A 20,290-nucleotide genomic window follows, 5' to 3' on the forward strand; every position below is an offset into this window, starting at 1 on the left:
CGAGGGGTTGGGCGGGTTGGACAGGCAGGCAGGCAGGCAGGCAGGCGCGGCGCGAACAGCTAAGGGCGGCCGGAGCAGAAGGACCCCTGTGAGGCCGGCGGGCGGTGTGGGGCGCTCGGCGCGGCGCTCGGGGTCCCGCCTCAGCCTCAGGCTGCCACGGGGCGGGGTTGTCCCCTCAGGCCCGGCTGCTCGCAGCGGGTCTCACCGGCGGATCGGCGGCGGCCGGGCTGAGGATGTCTGGAGGCTCCTCGGGAAAGCAGGCGGCGCCGGCGGAGGTAGGCCGCGGGCGGGGGTTGGCGGTGGTTACCCCTCGGTCTCGCTGCGGGCAGTTCCTCTCCAGTTGCGTGGGTTTTTTGTACGTTTTAATTTGTAAGATGTTATTTTTTTTTTACTAGTGCAATGCATGGAAAGGTAACTCTCTCACAGGATGTTACCAGGCCCGCTGGTAAATATGCAAATTCAACCAAAAATAGGTATTGTCCGAATAATGTTAAAAGCAAACGGGTGCAGTTGCTGATGCTCTTTATAGAATCACAGAATCACAGACTGGTTTGGGTTGGAAGGGACCTTAAAGCTCATCCAGTTCCAAACCTCTGCCGTGGGCAGGGACACCTTCCACTAGACCAGGTTGCTTCGAGCCCCATCCAACCTGGCCTTGAAACACTCCAGGGGTAGAGCTGTACCAGTGCTATGAGGTTCAACAAGGCAAAGTGCCAGATCCTGCACTTGGGCCATAGCAACCTCATACAATGCTCCAGGCTTGGGTCAGAGTGGCTGGAAAGCTGCTTGGCGGAGAAGTCCCTGGGGGTGCTGATTGATGGAGCTGAACATGAGCCAGCTTGTGCGCAGGCAGCCAAGAAGGCCAACAGCATCCTGGCCTGTATCAGCAACAGTGTGGCCAGCAGGACTGGGGCAGTGATCATCCCCCTGTACTGGGCACTGGTGAGGCTGCACCTCGAATCCTGTGTTCAGTTCTGGGCCCCTCACTACAAGAGAGACATTGAGGTGCTGGAGCGGGTCCAGAGAAGGGCAATGGAGCTGGTGAAGGGCTTGGAGCACAAGTGTGATGAGGAACAGCTGAGGGAACTGGGGGTGTTTAGTCTGGAGAAGAGAAGGTTCAGGGTGGTCAGGCATTGGAACAGGCTGCCCAGGGCAGTGATGGAAGTGTTCAAAAACTGTGTAGATGAGGCCCTTAGTGACATGATTTGGTGGTGGCCTTGGCAGTGCTGGGGCAATAGTTGGACTGGATGATATTAAAGGTCTTTTCCAACTTAGCTGATTCTGTGATTCTTGCCCTCAAATGCTCCATTGTCTGGTAGTGGTCTGTTTGATTAATTCTTACATGTAAACATCAGAACATTTGTGGACCTTTCTGGAGATGACATGTCTGTTCTGTTGCTCCTGTTTTCACAGAACTGTGTTTTGGCATGTCACCGTTTAGTGCTCCTATGCTAAAAGGTTATCGTGTGGTTGTTAGCAGCGGAGAGCCTGTGATCATTGTGATAATATCTTTGGGACCATAGGTAGGCTGAAAAGTAGCTCAGGGGTCTAGGTTTGTACACCCGTCCTGACAGGGTATTTCTAAATCTTAAATATTGGCGCTGCTAGCAGTTTTGTTGTCACCGTCAGACAGACTTCTGAGTGACAGTCTGATTCTGGATTCCTCATACCACTTACTCATAAGCAAACGAAACATTTGATTTTATTGCGCCACCCAACTAGTGGTTCTCTGTCATCTATTTCTGACTTCTAAACACAAATGTCTGCATTGTCAATGTTATAAAAAGAAAAAAATAAATGCCACATGCTGAAAACATGAGGGGCAGAGGACATAAAACATGAACATGACCTTAATATAAAAAGGATATAAATAAACTTATACTACTTTTTCATTCTTATCAGAGTTTTAATTTTATGTCTTTAGTTTGAACATGTGTTTTCAGAATTTTCAGCTTGTTCAGGTTTGCCGATTTGTTGCAAAATATCACAGTGTGTAAGGTTTTTAATACTGACGAAGCATATAATTGGTGCATTCAAAAAGCATAACTGCCCAGGTTTGTGGCTAACTAGTAGTAAGTCATGGAATCATAGAATGGTTTGGATTGGAAGGGATCTTAAAGATCATCCAGTTCCAACCTCCAGTTCTAATGAAGTTCTTTACATCTACGACATATTCTTACATATGCTTGACAAAAATCTCCGATTTTATAAAGACAACTGTACCAAATTAAGGGGAGGAGAATGCTACATTGAAGCAAAACATTTGTATTTTAGCAGGTGACAGATTGGTTGGCATATTCGTTTGATGACTTCTTAGGAAACACAAGTATTTCCCCCAGTACCATTCCTGTGAAGCCACTTGAAGGCAACTCTGGTAGAAACCAGCAGCAGCAGCAGAAAGACGTGTCTTCTGTGACAGAAAGCAGAAGAAGCAAAGTTCTTCCCAGAAAAAGAGCAAAGTTGTCTTCAGTAGATCTACCTCGTAACAAGTCCAGACAAAACTGGAGCCAATCTGAAGATGAACCATGGGTAGATAAATACAAACCTGAAACTCAGGTGTGAGAGTTATTCTAAGTGCTAATGTAGTAGTAACATTACAGTGTGACCTGTTGTGTGTCTGTTCATCATCTGTATTGGTCAGCTTCTAAGTATATCCTGTTTTACTAGAGCAGCAAAGTACTACTTTGATTTATTTACTGCCTGTAGGTAAGATTTTAATGAGGTATTTGTCTATAGGAGGTGCATTTTTCTCAGGCTTCCTGAGGATATAAAGCTACCGATGAGGTGTTTCCTGTCAATCCACTCCTGAACTTCTGAACCTGTTTCTGAATTTCAGCCAGATCTCACAGCTCCAAGTACTAGGAACATCCACAGCTAAAGGAAGAGGAGAGAACTGAGTCAGTGCACTCCTATGGGAGAGAGAACAGAAGTCATCTTGAGTGTTACTGGGCAGCAGTTAGCCAGTCCATTAGCATGTTCAGAGTACTTGACTGATTGCAGTTTCTGCTATCTCCTGTTTGCTTGGTGCATCTTGGGCATGACTTTGAGGGCGTGGGGCACTGTGGTACCTTAGGACTTCGAGGAGAAAGGACTCAAACCTGTAGTAAACCTGTCTTCACTGGTTCTGCTGTTGGAACAGCTTTTTAACAGTGTGTTTCAAAGATGTCAGCAAGTGAGTTAAATGTCTCTTAGTTTTGAGTGCTGGTTGATGTAAAGAAGTTAGTGTAGTACTTGTATTTTATATTTACATATTTAATAGTTCATCTCTGGAGAGGAATTGAGTTGCAAGGCTAGAAGATGAGTAAGTTGCATGAGATTTGCAGAAGTTCAGAAAAGCTATGTAGTATTAGAGTCAGTAGAGCCTAAAAAGTACCATCTCTGGCAATAAGGCATACTTGCACAAACAGGCAAGATTGTAATGTTACTTTAGGAATAATAAATAATTAATTCATTATTTACCAACTGATAGTGATTGTTGGTTGTTGGAGGAAACAGTCTGAAATGATTATTCTTAACTGTTGCACTTATTTCTACATATTATGTTCCAGTTTCATATGTTTATGCTCATACCTGTCTGTTAATATTCCAGTCAGCATGTATTCTGTTCTTGAATCTCATTATTGCAGTCTTGGAAACCAACATGTGTGTATATGCATTCAATATATTTTAATCTTGTTTTAGAATGACCTTGCTGTACAAAAGAAGAAGATTGAAGAAGTTGAATCCTGGTTAAAAATGCACATATTACAGAGGCAGCCAAAGCAGGTAATACTGCTGAAATTAGCAGCTAGGGTTATAAAACCATACAAATGAGCTGGATTCAATTTTATTTTAATTTTAGAGAAAAAACTCAACTTCTAATGCAATAGATACTACCTGTAAGAAATCTAATAAGAACATAGATTAGAGCTTGTAGATTTGTTTTGGGCTTATGCTGCTAAGAGGTGGATTCTGGTTTTTCTCAGAAATACTGTTTTCTAGGATCAAGTCAGTTCACACCTTTTCCGTTTGTAGTTGTAACTGCATTTTATCTCCCACAGATTAATTTTAAGATCTTGAGAAATTCACAGTTGCACAGACTTGATATAATATGATGTTTTTAACCTTGTGATTGATAAGAGGCATTCCTATACACAAGCATAATTTGCCAGTCTTGCCTAGTGTTTTTCAGACCTGATTGTGCAGTTCAGTGTCTAATGTTTCTAGTCTACATGGTGTGCAGTTAACTAAACAGATGCATTAAAAACTAAGAGCAAGGCTTTCAGAGTTTGGGTCTAGCTCTTTCTATCTGAAAACCCAACAGGTAAATTAATAGCACAAAATATTTAGCTCAGTTTTTATTGGGAAAAGAGAATTGTTACCACAGAAACTATAGAAGAAATTCAACTAATATTTATCTTCAGCCAATTTTCAGTCTTTATCATGTTTTGGATTTTTTGCCGCACTCCTCCCCCCTCCCCGTGACAGCGTGGCTCTGTTTTACTGCTGACTGGTCCTCCTGGTTGTGGAAAGACTGCAACTATACAAATATTAGCAAAAGATCTTGGTGTTCAGGTGCAAGAATGGATCAATCCAATATCTTTAGACTTTACAAAAGAAGACTTAAGAAATATGTTTGGCCATGGTAAGTATTTTGCTTATTTCTTTTTTTTTTTCTTTTTTTTTTTTCCCCTTCCAGTTATTTTTGTGATTTTTGTATTGTGTATTTTTTATTCTTTTGTGTCTGTCACCTATAGGGTCACAGCCATGTGAGCCAGATCCTTAACGTTTAATAAGAATCTTCCTTTTGCTCTTAGCTGAAAAGCCATCTAGTTTTTTTTTACAGTGTTTAATCAAAAACAATTTGCAGTTCAAATCAATATAGAGAGCTATGTAGTAGCCTGGATATCATTTGAGCGAATTAAAAAAAATAGGTAAGTCTGTCTTCATGTGCGTCCTCAATTGAATTCTACCGTTTAAAAATTCTCCTGGTTTTGCCATGTGTTTGCCAGAGGACTTGTCTGCTGGTGTTCAGTGGCTGCTGTCAGAAAATACCATGGGTGATATCAGTTCTTGTGGGTATTTATATTCTACTTTGTATAATATAGAATACATATTTTTAATTAGTTTTCTTTTTCAGACTCAAATTTTCATACGTTTCCGAGTCAGGCCCAAGCAGCTGTCTTTCAAGATTTTCTATTAAGAGCAAATAAGTATAACAAACTTCAGATGCTTGGGGAGTCCTCAGAAAATGATAAAAAGCTTATTCTTATTGAAGTAAGTGAAAACTTGTGAAATCTTGTTTTGAAAGCAGTACCTTTTATTGTAACATTGACATGCTACCTAGCTTCAGTTGGTGGATTGGTGTTGTCAGAAGTTAGTCTGCTTTTACTGCAGGTGAGTTCTTTATTACTTCTTAAGTATCTACAGCAGTCTAGAACCAAGCCTATATATAAACTAATAGGCTTATATAGAAACTGGAGAGAAACTTTTCTCCAGAAACTGGAGACTAGTTTGTGTACAGAAATAAGATTATATCAAAATGTAGATCAAAACAATTTTCAGAAGTCATACCCATGTTTCTGTATGATTAGCTTTCTAAAAATATGTATGTGTATACACAGATAGAAGGGGAAAAAAACCCTCCCTATTACTGTTATTTAAGGATCCAGGAGAGTGTAGAAGATATGCAAGAATTAACACAATAAGAAAGCATTTGAAATTTAGCATTCCTGGTCTTATATAGGGGGAATTATTTAGGGCAGAGATACGAACTCTAGGGATTTGTAAGCCCTAGTGGGATATAGAGGAGATGTGATTTTTTACTTACTCAGGAGCGTGTTTCAATGGCATTTTCTTTTTGAGCTTTTCTTTTTCTCTTTTTATTCTTTTTCTTGAGAGGAATCTTATGATAGTCAAGTTGTCTGTAAACTTTCAAGAAAGGTTCATCTTCCAAGAAAAAGAATAGAGGAGATAAAAATTCTAGCTGAGCGATGTGATGTTCTGTAGAATTTAGGAAGCATGGTTTTCTGTGACTGCATAAAGTCACTTTCTTGTGTAGGTCCTTTCATGTATCAATACCATATCCTGCACTCTTCATTGGTGGAGCTGCTAAGTTGGGTGTTTATTTTGGGAGTAAAACTCAGTCTAGCAGGCAACATAGTCACCCAAGGCTGTTTCGTAAGAAACAAGGACAGAAAGAAAATGTTTACCTTTTTTTACTGTGAGGGTGGTGAGGCCCTGGCACAGGTTGCCCAGAGAAGCTGTGGCTGCCCCATCCCTGGCAGTGCTCAAGGCCAGGTTGGACGGGGCTTGGAGCAACCTGGTCTAGTGGAAGGTGTCCCTGCCTGTGGCAGGGGGCTGGAACTGGATGAGCTTCCAGCCCAAACCGATCTGTGATATGATTCTTTAGATAATGGTTTCCCATAATGAAAGAAAGAAATGCTATGCTTTAGGTTTTTTTTTTTCCTTATTTTTTTACCTGGTTATCTTCAGTGTTAGTCACATGCAAATTTAGTTGTGAGCAAGCTAACTAGAAAGAAAATGTGTAGCAAGTGATGTGCCATAACAGTGTATGGGAGAGAATATTTACATCTGAATGTAATGACAGCAGTTCTTTTGTTTTGAATAGGACCTACCTAACCAATTCTATCGAGAGCCTAGCAGCCTACATGAAATTCTCAGGTCAGTTGCAAATAAGGTTTTAAGGATAAGCTTTGCCCACTCACAGTAAACTGGAGTTTGATTCTTACTGTACTTATGTCTCATTTTAGGAGATTTGTTCGTATGAGTAGATGTCCCCTTATATTTATTATATCAGATAACTTCAGTGGAGACAGCAAGCAGAGGTTACTATTCCCAGTGGACATTCTAGAGGAGTTGTGTATATCCACTATTAGGTAAGATGTTTTATCTCATTAAAACCTGATTGAAATTAATGAGAAGTCAGAAACTAATTTTTTATTTTTTTTTTTAAATTCAACAGTTTCAAGCCTGTTGCGCCAACAAATATGATGAAAGTTCTTAATCGAATTGCTGCAACAGAAGCTAGTTTGGTAAGTCATCAAAACTGATAACTTGTGCAGTGTTTGCACTAGAAGATTTCACGCTTTTATATCTGAAATATGTTATTTATGTTTGTTGGTATATTTGTTTGATCTTTGATAGCAGAGCCCCACACCCCCCAAAGGCCCCCACCAATCCCCCCAACAGAAAACAAAGAACAAACTGAAAGGTGTCTGGTTTTTAACATCAGTTCCACTTGATCTGTGATCTAAGTCTTCAAAGTTACTGCTGAAGATTCTCCTGCCTTTTACAGAAGCTGTGTATATATGAAACAAATAAAAGGAACAGAAGGAGTTTTCATTGTATCCAGCAAGGCAAGAAGAGGTCGTGAACCCAAGTCCTGTATTATTCCCGACCTGTTTTTCATTGTGACCAAGTCTAATATTGAGTGACGCCTTGCAAAGAATTTTGTGCTTTATTCTCAGTAGTATACTGTGTAAAATATGGCAGTGTGCTTAAATGGATTGAAAGTTTTAAAGTTAGCAGTATTACATGGTTTGTGCACATGGTGGATGCTCATGTAGTCTGTTTATGGTCTCATGTAGTCTGTCAGAGGTGGGGCCCCACAGCCAGGTTAATATTCAAATGCTCCTTGTCCTACTTTTTCTTACTACTTTGAATGTTGCTTTTTATTTGTAGAACAGAGAGAAGAGTTTTGCTCTTGACAGAACTTCTCTGGAGTTGCTTTGCAGAGGTTGTTCAGGTGATATAAGAAGTGCAATAAATAGTCTTCAGTTTTCTTCTATGAAAGGTAAATATCTGTGATTTTGTTAAGACATTTTGACCACTTCTGTTGTAAAGGTGTTTTGTTCACTGTTGCAGCGCTGCTAGGTGAGCTATGTAAAATATTTTTGGTATGCTGCTTTGGAGCAAGAATAAAATACACAAAGGTTTTGTGTTTGTGTGTGTGTGTGTGTGTCGGGGGGGGTGTTATTTTTTTGTTTTGTTAAGCTGAAAACGTTCCACGTCATGACTGTTACATGTTGTCTTAAAGCTGAGTACCATCTGCTGCTGTCCTGGTTTTGGCTGGTGCAGTGCTGTGCTGTGGCTTTGGTCTGAGAACAATGCTGGTAACACACTGATGCTGAGCAGGGCTTACACTAAGTCAAGGGCTTTTCAGCTTCTCATTCTGCCCTGCCAGTGAGGGCACAAGAAGCTGGACACAGAGTCAGGACAGCTGACCCCAAGTGGCCCAAGGGATATTCCAGACCATAGAACGTCATGCGCAGCATAAAAACCAGGGGTAAAGCTGGCTGGGGGCTGCTGTTCAGGAACAGCCTGGGCATCAGTGAGTTGGTGGTGAGCAGCTGCTTTTAATTTGCATCTTTTGTTTTTCTCAGGTTTTATTTCTCTCTCTTTTGCTATTTTTTCCTTTTCACTACAATTTCTTATAGTATTGTAACTACGTTATTTCAGTTATGAAACTGGTGGGGGAGCAAGTGAGGTGCTGTGTGGTGCTTAGTTGCCATCTAGGGCTAACCCACAACAGCTACGTGTGTGTTGATGTAATTTAAGAATAGGAAACAGTTTTGGATTTGTATACTTTATCCTGATTGTATTTTTGTTTTTATTGGTAGATTACTCACTGGAGAAAGAGTTTTGGTCAAAGAAGAAAAGGAGCTCCACAGTAAAATGTGAAGCAGCAGCAGCAGCAGCAGCAGTAGTAGGAAAGAAAAGTAAAGGTGATACTTCAGAAGACCAGGAGATACAAGCTATTGGTGGCAAAGATGCTTCCATTTTTCTTTTCCATGCTCTAGGGAAAATAATTTACTGCAAAAGTAAGAAAACTTTGACTTACTCTTCCTTTCCATGGGCAAAACATGTCAGCTGCTAAGAGCTACATTTGCTAAAGTAAGGCTTAGGGTGACGTCCGATTCCCATGTTTGGTCATTAATAACGCTATACCTCCAGGAATAATAGTTTGTGGTCACTGAGATTGCAGCTGTCTGTATTTATTAGGTAAATGAATGTTTCATTAAGTTGTATGACATGTGTGTAATAAAATTGCATAACTCTAGTTGCATTAGTTCCGCGTGCTGTCATGCATGCAAAACCGGATAGATAGCCAGCATATCTGTTGCTTTGTACAAAAGCAGTTTTTGCCTTTGTGCAGAATTAGACATTGTTGTACTGTTGCATTCTGTACTCGTCTATATTCCTAAATACAGAACAGCCCTGGAGCCTCATGGCTACTGCCTCCCTTATTTGTGCATCTGCTCTCTTGTCCTCCCTACTTTTTATCTCAGCTCTTTATTTCCCATTAACAGACATTCGTCCTCTCTCCATTCTGACCTGAAAACCTCTTCCACTCTGTCGTACCCTGTCTCCCTTTCCACCTCTCCAAAATACTTTCCACCTTACTTCTACTGAAAGCTCTGCTTTTTCTACACTAGGTTCTGTAAATTTATAGAAACAATCTGCTCCCTGTGTGTGGTTCAGTACTGTTTTTTTAACGTTTAAAACTGTAATTCATAAGTATTTGGTACTTATTAAACTAGTACTATCTGCACTCACGTAAATCAGGATCCATTAAGCCACTGGCTCTCCACATTTCAGTGGTGATTCACAATATCAGTTCTAAAATCAACTGGTAGAATTGACACTATCTGAAAGTGACGCTCAGTGTATGCGAAAACTGCTATTCAGTAGCTACACATCTGTTCTTGCTCCTATCTAATTTTTATTCTAATTTTGAATATTTAATCTGAAATGTGTGTCTTCTGGCTTTTTTGATTATGTAGAAATATATTTTGATTATGTATTTTGATATTGTATTTTGATTATGTAGAAATGCAGAAATGTAACAACGTTTCTGATACTGAAAGACTAAAAACATTGTAAAATCCTTTGTAGGAGAACCAGTGTCAGAATCAGAATTTCCTCAGCTTCCTGCTCACTTATCAGAATACCGTCGGGACACCTTGCTTATTCAGCCTGAGGTACATCTGTAATAGCTACTTGATTCCAGTTTGGTTTGAAAAAAAACCCAAACAAAACAAACTCTTAAGTGGTTGATGCAAATTCTTAAGTGGCTGATGCGAATTCTTAAACACAGGGTTTTTGTCACTGATTTTAATATATGTGTATTCAGTCTGTCCAAGTTACAGAATAATTGTTGTGGAAGAGACTTCTGGAGGCTAAATTCAAATGAAGATTAGGTTCCCAGGCTCTTGATCTGTTGAGTTTTGAGTATCTCCAAGAGCAGAGCCTCTCACCTCACTGACGAACTTGTGGTGGAAAGCGGACTTGTGCTTGCTGCAGCCTGTGATTTAGCTCTCATCTTTTCACTGTGCGTTGTCAATAGGAGTTCACCTTTCTGTTTCCACCCATTAAGAGAGTTGAAGACAGCAATGGCTTCTGCCCCTCTGCCCCTCCTTTAGCCTTCCCTGGGAGCAAGCCAACCTCCCTTTTGTATATAAGCATCACTTCGCAGACCATGTATGCCAGCTCCCTAATCATCCAAATGTGTTGTATCTTTTATTGGATGTAAAACTTGGAACTCTTTTTTTTTTTTTTTCTTTTTTGTTTCCTAATAGGATATTGTGGAAAAATCACATATGTCAGGAAGCATGTTTAATTTATACCTTCACCAGAACTATGTAGACTTTTTTTCTGATATAGATGATGTAGTGAGAGCCAGTGAATACTTGAGCACCGCTGATGTCCTTTGTAGTAACTGGAGTGTAAGTGTCACCTTTTTATACACACATGCTTTTTTTAATACTCTGACATTGATCTCCTAGGCTTTCTTGTAAGTGTTTATGAATGTTTGCTTCACACTTGCAGCGTAGGTGACTGTGAGTTGTTAATGAATGCTGAAGTACATCAACTATAGAAGACATGCAGGTCCAACTTGTTGTCCAGCTTCTCTCAGTGTTTTGTTATGGCGGGTTATAGTGTTTGTAAAATACTCTACAAAGTATTTTTAGGTAGAATATATTTACTGTAAAAATGTTCTGCAGTCTATATGTCTTTTCCCTGATGTAACTGAGCTGCTTTTTCATTCAGCTGCTTTGAGTAAAATTTCACAGTAATCTCAACAAATTCTGTGCCTGTTGTGTCCCTGCAATTAGAGTGTGTTGTGGTTCACATGAGGCACACTGTTCACATCATGCCTGATTTCTGTCATAGACACAGCTCGTGATGGAAAAATACAGTGCATCTGTGGCCACCCGAGGGGTTATACATTCAAATATGTCCAGAGCCTTTGCCCATCACCAAGGAGGGATGGGGTTCCGGCCTCTACATAAACCCCAGTGGTTCTTTATCAATAAAAAGGTAAACGCTTGATTTTTATTTATTTTTTTTTAATTATTATTTTATTTTGTTTTATTTTTTGAAGGGGATGACACTTGAGTACTGTCGATGGTATTTGCTCAAAAATCCTATTTTGAGACAAACTACTTCTAAAAAGCGCTTGGTTGAAGAGTTACATTTTTATTATTCCTTTAATGGAAAAATCAGTTGGAGGCCTCTGACAAAGTCTGATTCCTCCATCCAAGTTGGCTCACTGATGGGAGAGTCTTAATCCTAAGTTAATGGTGACACAAGTATTCCTACAAGTCGGTTTAAGATATTGTGCAGTTTAAATCATATTAAACTGTTGTGTAAGTTTAAGAAATTGCTGCTGCTGTGGTTTCTGTTTATCAGAAATAGACTGTTCATGAGATGCCAAAGCTCTTGACAATTTTTGACATTTGAACTAACACTTTTCTTGCTGTATCTGGCAAGAAATATTGGCGTGGATGGGTGGAGGATTCTGTAATCAAAGGATAAATATTTTCTGGAAATTTTAATGCCCAGTAAAAGTCAACAACAAAGGATTTCACCGTTTTTATGCTCTGTATATGTTAACTCTAATGGCTTATCTTTTTTTCTTTCATCTCATTTTTCAGTAGCCTGTGTGTAGTCATCCAGCAGGCAAGGAGAAAGTCTGTCTTTACGGTAGAGAATATCTACATTAATGATGATGTACCAGTTTTTTTAACTTGTGTTTCTTTTCCCCCTAATTCTTACAGTATCAAGAAAATTGCCTTGCTGCAAAATCTCTCTTTTCAAGCTTCTGTTTACCACCTGAGTGTCTTCAGACTGAGCTATTGCCTTATCTTGCTATGTTAGCAAATCCAATGAGAAATCAAGGTAAGCTGAGTGTAACTTTTAATCTTGGACGCTTCTTTTTTTTTTTTTTTTTTGTAACTAAAGCATACTGTGCAGTTTTGTAACCCCAAATGTCAATACTGCCTGTGCTTTTGCCTCAGTGAAAAAAATACTTATGGTAAATGCATATAGGTGATACCCCAAAATGTTTCCAGTAGCACAGCCAAAATTCAAGCTGTCCTGCTGGATTTGAAACAGTATGAAGAACATTTTAAAAACTTAATGTAACTGAAAGAATTCAAATAAGTACCTCTCTTAGCAAAAGTGAGGCCTGTATGATGCTTTATAAGTGCGTAAGATGGTGTCCTCATGTTGGAGTATTTGAAATAATTTTTCCCTTTTCCTGCATGGATTTCTGGTATCTGTACTTTTGAATTTCATCCTGTTGCCTTGTCACTCAGCCTCTTAAGGTCCTTGCACAGCTTTTCTGTCTGCCCACATGCTTACTAGCTTGTCTAACTAGATCAGCAAACTGCTCCTCTTGCTTTTCATCCCTTTTTTTAACAGGGTTATGTTTAGGAATGTACTGGATAGCTGAGGTGCTGCACAGATCTCTGTGGAGCCATATTAGCACCTTTTTTCCATTGCAAGCGTTAACCTTATACCCCTTTCCCCACTTCCTATTAATTAGTTACTTCTCAAACTGTATGAATGAAGGTGTTTGCTTAGGCTTAGGGCTTCTTTTAAATCTACTAGAGGATTTGGTGAGAAGACTTTTGGAAACCTAGTAGGCAATGTTAACTAGATCTGCACTGCTTACTGATCTTCTTCCTGTGTCATCAACAGACTTAAAAGGCTTTCAGAAGCCTTTCCTAGATAAAGTGAACAAAATCCAAGTTTGCAGTGTGTTCAAAAAATGTGTAACCTGAGATAATCCAATAGCAGACAGTTCATGTGCAAAAACATACTTTTTATGGTACATAATCATAAAATTGCTGTTTAAGACTTCTGGGTTGCTTATGCTATGTTAATTACTTCTACTAAAAGGCTTCATATCTTAGCTAAGGCCTTGACACTGAGATGAATTAATTTTGTGGGCTATGGAATAATAACTCTGCATCATAAAAACACAGTTGATGAATGTCACGGATTTTGTTTTTATTTTATGATAATGTGGCAGGCAGTTTGGAGACAAAAAATACACACACGTGCAGTGTTTTGGTGTCCAAAATAATGCAAGTATATGTAGGAATACTGGACTAAAGTTACAAATTATTTTCTTTCCAGTAGTTTTGATTGTGCGTGTGTTATGATCTACTCAATATGTTACTGGTGATTCTTTGTTTTTTAGCTCAAATTGCTTTTATCCAAGATGTTGGGAGGCTACCGCTGAAAAGACATCTTGGGAGGTAAACTTAAGTTCTATGTTTTCCTAAAGAAATTAGGACTGTCTCCTCCTCCTCTTCCTTTCTCCTTTCCTTACTTCTATATTGAGGAAAAGAACCCTCTCAGAGAAACGTCTTCCATGCACATCTATGATGTGACATTATCCCTCATTGGCAAGATGGTAATTTATTTTGCTTGTTAAAACTTTTTTTCAAATTCAAATCTGTTTTATCCTTATGGTGTTGGTAGCAACATTTTCACTATAGTCTTGCTTTTAATCCTTCATTAGCTTGCTTTCTTGTTGTATGAGATATTGGCTCTGTCCTAGACATATCTACTGCATGATCTGAACAAATATTTTTTAATTATCTAAAACATCCATGTGAGAATAAAACTGAATTGATGCAGAGAGTAAAGGGCACTTTGCCTGTTGTTTATCGTGACATAAATCATTAATCTGGACGTTACACAGAACATTCTGTGTTCACATGTGTGTTAGGGGTGTGAGAAGGAAAGTGTAACAGGGAATTACTTCTTTGAAAATATTTACTGTTGTATATCTATGGAACTACAAAATATTTTAATGAGTGCTTCCTCTGAAGTGAGATAGCAGCACTGGTTTTCACTTTGTGGAATTTTTGCTTACTGGACTACTTAGAGTAAACCTTTGTTTAGAATGCATTTTTAAAATAAAACTACAGCCACTGAAGTTCCTCTGTCCTGAATGTTAAATAACTCAGTTATATTTCTATCACTTTGATATCTCTGAACTTCATCAAGAGTTTTAATTGTGCTGGCCTGTTTCTAATAAAGGATTGAGATCAGAGTTAGCTGGGATGAGAGTAGCTCTTTCATCCCTGAACCATGAGAGTTTGTTAGGGCATCTGGCAAAACATCCCATATTGATCACTGTGGAATTGCTGTCTGAGTTTAGCTATGGAATACTGAAGTGTAAATTGAAGGCTGTATTACACGAGAACCACCCTGTTCCCCAACAGTTGTGTTGAAAGGCCTTTTGGTTGCTAAATGGGAAGAAAGCAGTGTCCCTAATGGGTGTATTTCTTTGCAGTCTCCCTTGTCTGAGCCAAAATGTTTGTAACTTTAGAAATTAATTGTTCTAAGTGCCATTCATTTTGTCTGCAGCACATCTTTAAATATTGATCAATGTTTCATATCTGCATTGATAAGTTGGGTGTGTGTCACTTAGGGTTTTATCTGACAGGTAACTTTCTCCTGAAAACATGGTAATCCTTTCTCATCTCTTCACTATTTTGGAAATGAAATACAGAGAGATGTAGGTATTTTAGTAAGCATTTGCTTCCTTCAGGAATCCTAAGTGAAAATAATTTGTTTTGTGTTATTAAGCAGTCATTAAAATAACTTGCGTGCATCTGTTTCAATGGAAATAAGAATCTTTCATTTATTAATATTATAATATTTTTATATATCATTGTAATAATGTTATGATATTGTAATAATAATACTATATTATGATATTTAGCAATATTATTTATATACTGATTCGCGGGATGGGAATGGTACTGTAATGAGAAAACTGGCATTGAGGAGAGAGCACGGTGTTTGATCAGCTGAAATTGGTGTCAGGGTGAGTTTTTGTCAATAACTGTGTTAAGTTTTTCTTATTCCAGTGTAAAGTGGGAAAAACAATAAAGGAACATTGGTAACATACTGATACAGAGATGGTAGAAAGATTGAGAAGTCGAAGATATTTCCTTTCTTATCCATTTTCTTAAAATTTATTTTTGATTTGCCCGTTCCATGTTAAGTTGCTTCTTGTCCTGAAGGATTTCAGTTTTGCTTGGAAAGGGTCTGACTCACCATGGGCTGTTGTCAGTAACTTAATTGTTCATGGTTCGTGTGTGTGAGGAAAGCTGAGGAAAACCACTGTGACCAAAAGTTCAACTTCAAGGAGCAACGCGTCCTGGGGAAGCCATGGAGCACAAACAGGATCTGGTGTTCTGCTGTTGCTACATAGGGCAGAATTAACAGTATTGATGGTGTTACTGGTGAAAAATGAGAAAGCTGTTAAGCACCAGTGAGGAAGGGTGGCCTGTGTGGTATACAGGCAGTCTTTTCGCTTGCAGTTTCTCTGTGAAGGCACAGACATTTTTTCATGGTAACTGACTGTTGCAATGATAATTTTACAGGTTAAAGCTTGAAACACTTACTGATAAAGATCCTGGGATACCAGACTTACTTGTTAGCTCCGAGGGGGACGGTGCTGGTGCTCATGCTGTGGAGGCGGCTGCAGAGGCGGAGAAAACCAGGATGGATGAGAATGAATCGGGTGGATTCCCTCTCTCTTCTAGCCAGTGCAGTGGAAGTGAACTACCTTGCAGTCAGCCCCAGCCTGTTGCAGCTCAAGCAGTCATGGAGGAAGACGAATTGCAAATAGAGGAATATGATAGTGACTGAGTACAACACCATATTGACCACTGACTTCCTTGAACGAATTCGTATGCTGGAGAGGCTTTTGCTAAAGAGAGTATGGTCTGCACAGTACTCCTTTAGGTACTTAGACTTGGCCTCCCAGTCCACCTAAACATGCTGTGTCGGCATTGAGGCAGCTCTCTTCAGCGTCCTCTTAACCTTGCAGTATCAGTCCTGAGCTGAATACTAAATTACAGGCTATTCATTGCCTCTACTGAGCCACGAAATAACCTGTACTGAAAGAGAGAATAGTGAGTGATGACTGAAATTAGTTTGAGACTGTAGGTAAGCAGTGTCACACTTCAGTTATTTTTTTTTTACATGTTTTAATTTGCTTTGCAAGTGTACAGTGTGTTTCCTGAGTACGCATTTGAAAATTTGTCAGCATTTGAAGGCCTTATTAAAATTCATGCCTTTAAAAAAAGACAAAATAAAAATTGCTGTTTGGGAGTTCGGCCCTTCGGAAAAAGAGACTGAAGTGTACATGTAAAAAGTTTGATATCCCATATTGGTGATGTAAATAAAATTCCTACTGTATTGATACTGTCTTGTACTCTGCCACAGATTTTTGTGTGTTTATAAATTGAATGTATGTAGTACAAAAGATTATTCTGGATTCTTTTTTGAAAGACACTTTCATAACTTATGGAGGGGAAAATATAACAGTCAAGCATAAATCCTTATTGTCCTTTGTATTCTGTTGGAAGTTAATGGTGCAGTGTGCAGTTTTTATCATGAAATTGCCATTGTGCCAGGGGAAAGAATAACCCTGTTGTGATAGGCTGTTCAATACGTCAGCATTTCTCTGTAACTGGGATTGCTCAGTTCAAATCAATCTTATATGTTGCGGTGGTTAATGATACCACAGGAGTAAGAAAAATAATCAAAGTGACCATCTTTGAATGTGTGATGTAGATTTGGGTTTCTGTATTGCTTACATCCAAAGTTGAGTAAAAAAGAGTATGTATTTACCACCATGACATTGGAATTAATGTTGCTAATAAAAAGTCCAGATTTGTCCACTCTCAAGGGACAGTTGTAGTCCTTCCAGCTGTAGCTATTTAATTTTGAGGAGGGGAATTTACCCCTTATTCTTAATTCTGTTACAGCTATTCTCACTACTTTAAAGTTAAAATGTTTTTGGCTGTTGGTGCCCCTCAGCACCTTTTCCCCCTTTCCAGGCTGCCGTGGATTGGCTGCTCTGGGCTGGGAGGGCTCTAGTGCAAACGGCAATAAGGTATGAAATACTGGTTTTTAATTTGCAAGCAAAACTCTAAGGTTCTTTGTTCAGTTTTTCTTACAGTGGTACCAGGTAACAGTAGTAGTAACTAGACCTACTTTCACATCAACTGCTTTGCGCTATTAGTGGCCTTCCCTTCTCTGAGCCAATATTCAATACTCACCTGGTTCACTATAAATTGTAGTAGAAGAGACTTATCACTATCAACTACATGTTCAGAGTAATTTGTGTAAAGCCTCTTTTCACATGAAAGCCACATTAAGCATTATTCTCTTTAATAATCTCTTGTGCTTGAACACGTGCTCTTGCCTCTGAATTGCAGTGGCATGCAAAATGTGAACAGGATGGAAGCTCCAAATTGTTAAAGGGCTGGTGAGCAACCTGTTAAAGCCAATGCCAAATTAACATGAAATTAATGTTAATTAATTTAATAATAACCCAAAGGGAAGCGCTGGCAGCTGTTAACCTTGTGTAGCTGCAGGCAGGCACAAGAATGAATGTCAGCACAACACCTCCCTCCGGGTCCATTTTGGCTCCCTCAGCAATCCCTCCCTCTCTCCACCTGGGAATCCCGGGTGCTGTAGGCTTTTCCTGGTAGCTTCGATGCTGGGACAAGCATCAGAAGGCTATTAACAGAAGGCGCCCTGCTGCTCGAGAGAGAAGATACAGGAGACACATGCCACGGGCCACCCTATGGTTTTACCTGTGGGATCACGGAGAAGAAAAAGTAGGGTGCCTTCTGTTAATAGCTGAGGCATGGGTTAGTACACGTGGGGAGCTGGACAGATTGGATAAATCGTCTCTCAATTGTTTGAACTCCTGGGACAGTTTTTCCGCAGCTGAAATGATGGAAGGGGTGAGATTGTCTTTGAGTTGGCGGGTCAGTTCATCCACTGTTGGTGGTGCTGCCTCACTCCAGGTCATTGATGCCAATGAGTGGGCATATGATGATGGTGCACTCCGTGTAAGTTTCTGCCACATGGGTCACGTACATTCGACTTCATCTGGATCTACGGATGCATTCCTGGCATCTGGCCTATGAGAGACCATCTCTGGAATGACTGATTCCCTCAGGGACTGGATGCCTTTCTCTATCGTGATCCAGTTGGCTGAGCGACTCATAATACCATCTTTGTAGGGAAACCTTTCCTTCACAGCTGCCAGGAGCAGCCTCCAAAGGCTGAGGGCTCGTTTCTCTTTTGCAATCACTTTGTCAATTCCTCCTTCCCTAGCAAGTGATCTCAGCTGCTTGGCTTCCTTACCTTCTAGTTTGTGACCGTCGGCCCCATTGTCCCAGCATCGGAGCAACCAGGTGACAATGTGCTCCCCTGGAAGACGGGTGAAATCTTATCGCATATTCTGCAGCTTGGTTGAGGTCCAGGGTAGAGAAATTACCTCTTCTTCCTCTTCCTCTTCCTCTGACTCCTGTATCAATAACTCTTGTTCAGATGCAGTCCCCTGTAGCACGCACATTGGGTTTTCATCTTTCTTCACTGCACGGGTTGCTCTTTGTGCCGCTCGTTTGCTTTTCCCCTTGCTTACAGGTGCAACCGATACTGGCATGGATTGGTCCTTTGGTTTAGCTGCAGTGTCTATCACCATGGTTGGAGTGGCTGCAGTGTCTGCCACTAGGGTTGGAGCAGCTGCAGTGCCTATCACTGTGGTTGGAGTCACTGCAGTGTCTGTCACTGGGGTTGGAGTGGCTGCAGTGACTGTTGTTCGGGTTGGTGTAGCTGTTGTGCTTGAGGGTTGAGTAGCTGAGTTGTCTGTTGCTTTGCCATCAAATCCAGACATGTTTTTCCCTTTGAAGGTGCTGGATAGTGTTGAGCAGGGCTCTGTAGGCGTAGGCCAAGCCCCAGCACGTTGCCATGATTTGTCCCTCTCTGGTATAACCAGGACGACAGCACACCTCGTTTAAGTGTTTTACTAGTTTTTCCGGATGTTGCACTTGTTCAGTGGTGAAGTTCCAAGGCACTGGAGGGGCCCACTGGCCTAGATACTTGCCCATACTATCCCACACACCCTGCCACTCATGACTGTCCAGCCTCAGGGAAAATCTCTTGGTGGTCCTCCTATATCGTCGTCTAACCCTAGACCAGATTTGAACCCAATACTGCTTAACTTTCGAGATCAGATGAAATAGCATGTTTCCAGGGTGGGATGGCCGTGGGTAAAACACACTCCGTGTGTGTAGCAACATGCTGATCCCCAGCACAAGCAGCCCGCAGGTCTCAAGGGTATTCAAAGGCCATCCAAAACCTTCAGAACTCTCAAATGCTGCTGTAAATAGCCTGGTGGGGAAGTGGGGGGTATGAAGGAATGTCTCCTTCATCGATTGACCCCCCAAGGAGAAAAAAAAGATGTGTAATTGTTAAAAAATTCCATTATATGCCTCCTAAAGTATAGAGGTGATGACCACGATGGGAACACAAGCCAAATCAGTTCCATGATCAATGAGTCTATTGTATTACAAGTCGTTACCATGACGTACAGTGAAACAGTAACCTTAGCCCAGGCCCCCCAGCTGATAAACAATGAAACAGCAAATACTGGCTGAAAGCAAGGTACGACGTGCTGAAACTACGTGACCAAGCGCAACAACTCTGAGAGCAAATAAATAAATGTCGTGAGGAGTGACTATTAAGCCGAAACAATGAATGCTTATGACAAACATGATTAGACACACTCTGGTCAGATCTGTTGTTATCTCAACCCTTCAGGTCCCCAAAAGAACAGTCGTGGTTTAAGCCCAGCTGGTAACCCAGAACCACGCAGCTGCTCGCTCACTCCCCACTTCTTCCCCACCCCGCTCCCGGAGGGATGGGGAGGAGAATCGAAAGATTGTAACTCCCATGGGTTGAGATAAGAGCAGTCCATTAACTAAGGTACAATACAAAACCACTACTGCTATCACCAATGATAATAATGATAAGGGAAATAACAAGGGGAGAGGATACAATTGCTCATCACCCGCCGACCAATACCCAGCCCGACCCGAGCAGCGATCTGGGCCTTCCGGGTAACTCCCCCCGGTTTATATACTGGGCATGACATGCTGTGGTATGGAATATC

At 40.5% G+C, this 20,290-nt stretch overlaps 1 protein-coding gene across 6 annotated transcripts; it reads left to right on the plus strand.

Annotated features, from left to right (window-relative positions):
• The first annotated feature begins 1 nt into the window (after position 1).
• On the plus strand, positions 2 to 16,955 carry RAD17 (RAD17 checkpoint clamp loader component). 6 transcript variants are annotated; one of them, XM_030511493.1, is made up of 16 exons: positions 33 to 275; positions 2,278 to 2,556; positions 3,682 to 3,765; positions 4,468 to 4,624; positions 5,120 to 5,256; positions 6,611 to 6,663; positions 6,753 to 6,878; positions 6,965 to 7,034; positions 7,684 to 7,795; positions 8,622 to 8,822; positions 9,898 to 9,983; positions 10,581 to 10,727; positions 11,176 to 11,322; positions 12,063 to 12,183; positions 13,493 to 13,550; positions 15,696 to 16,655. In XM_030511493.1, exons 1-16 carry the CDS (start codon positions 234 to 236, stop codon positions 15,961 to 15,963), a joined length of 2,088 nt encoding a protein of 695 aa, XP_030367353.1. In that variant the 5' UTR covers positions 33 to 233; the 3' UTR covers positions 15,964 to 16,655. The 6 variants fall into 6 exon arrangements, with proteins under 6 accessions (XP_030367356.1, XP_030367354.1, XP_030367353.1 ...); XM_030511492.1 differs by having other exon boundaries at positions 77 to 275; positions 2,275 to 2,556; positions 15,696 to 16,955; XM_030511496.1 differs by lacking the exon at positions 13,493 to 13,550 and having other exon boundaries at positions 2 to 275; positions 2,275 to 2,556; positions 15,696 to 16,955.
• Positions 16,956 to 20,290: the final 3,335 nt, after the last annotated feature.

Source organism: Strigops habroptila, chromosome Z (genome assembly GCF_004027225.2).
Source record: "Strigops habroptila isolate Jane chromosome Z, bStrHab1.2.pri, whole genome shotgun sequence".
Lineage (NCBI taxonomy): Eukaryota > Metazoa > Chordata > Aves > Psittaciformes > Psittacidae > Strigops > Strigops habroptila.

What these genes read in the sequence shown, in the direction of transcription:
- RAD17 (XM_030511492.1), top strand. Translation starts at nt 234, where the DNA reads ATGTCTGGAGGCTCCTCGGGAAAGCAGGCGGCGCCGGCGGAG. An exon ending in TCAGTTTTCTTCTATGAAAG is followed by an intron (nt 7,796 to 8,621) that starts GTAAATATCTGT and finishes TTTTATTGGTAG; the next exon opens with ATTACTCACTGGAGAAAGAG. An exon ending in GAAAATAATTTACTGCAAAA is followed by an intron (nt 8,823 to 9,897) that starts GTAAGAAAACTT and finishes AATCCTTTGTAG; the next exon opens with GAGAACCAGTGTCAGAATCA.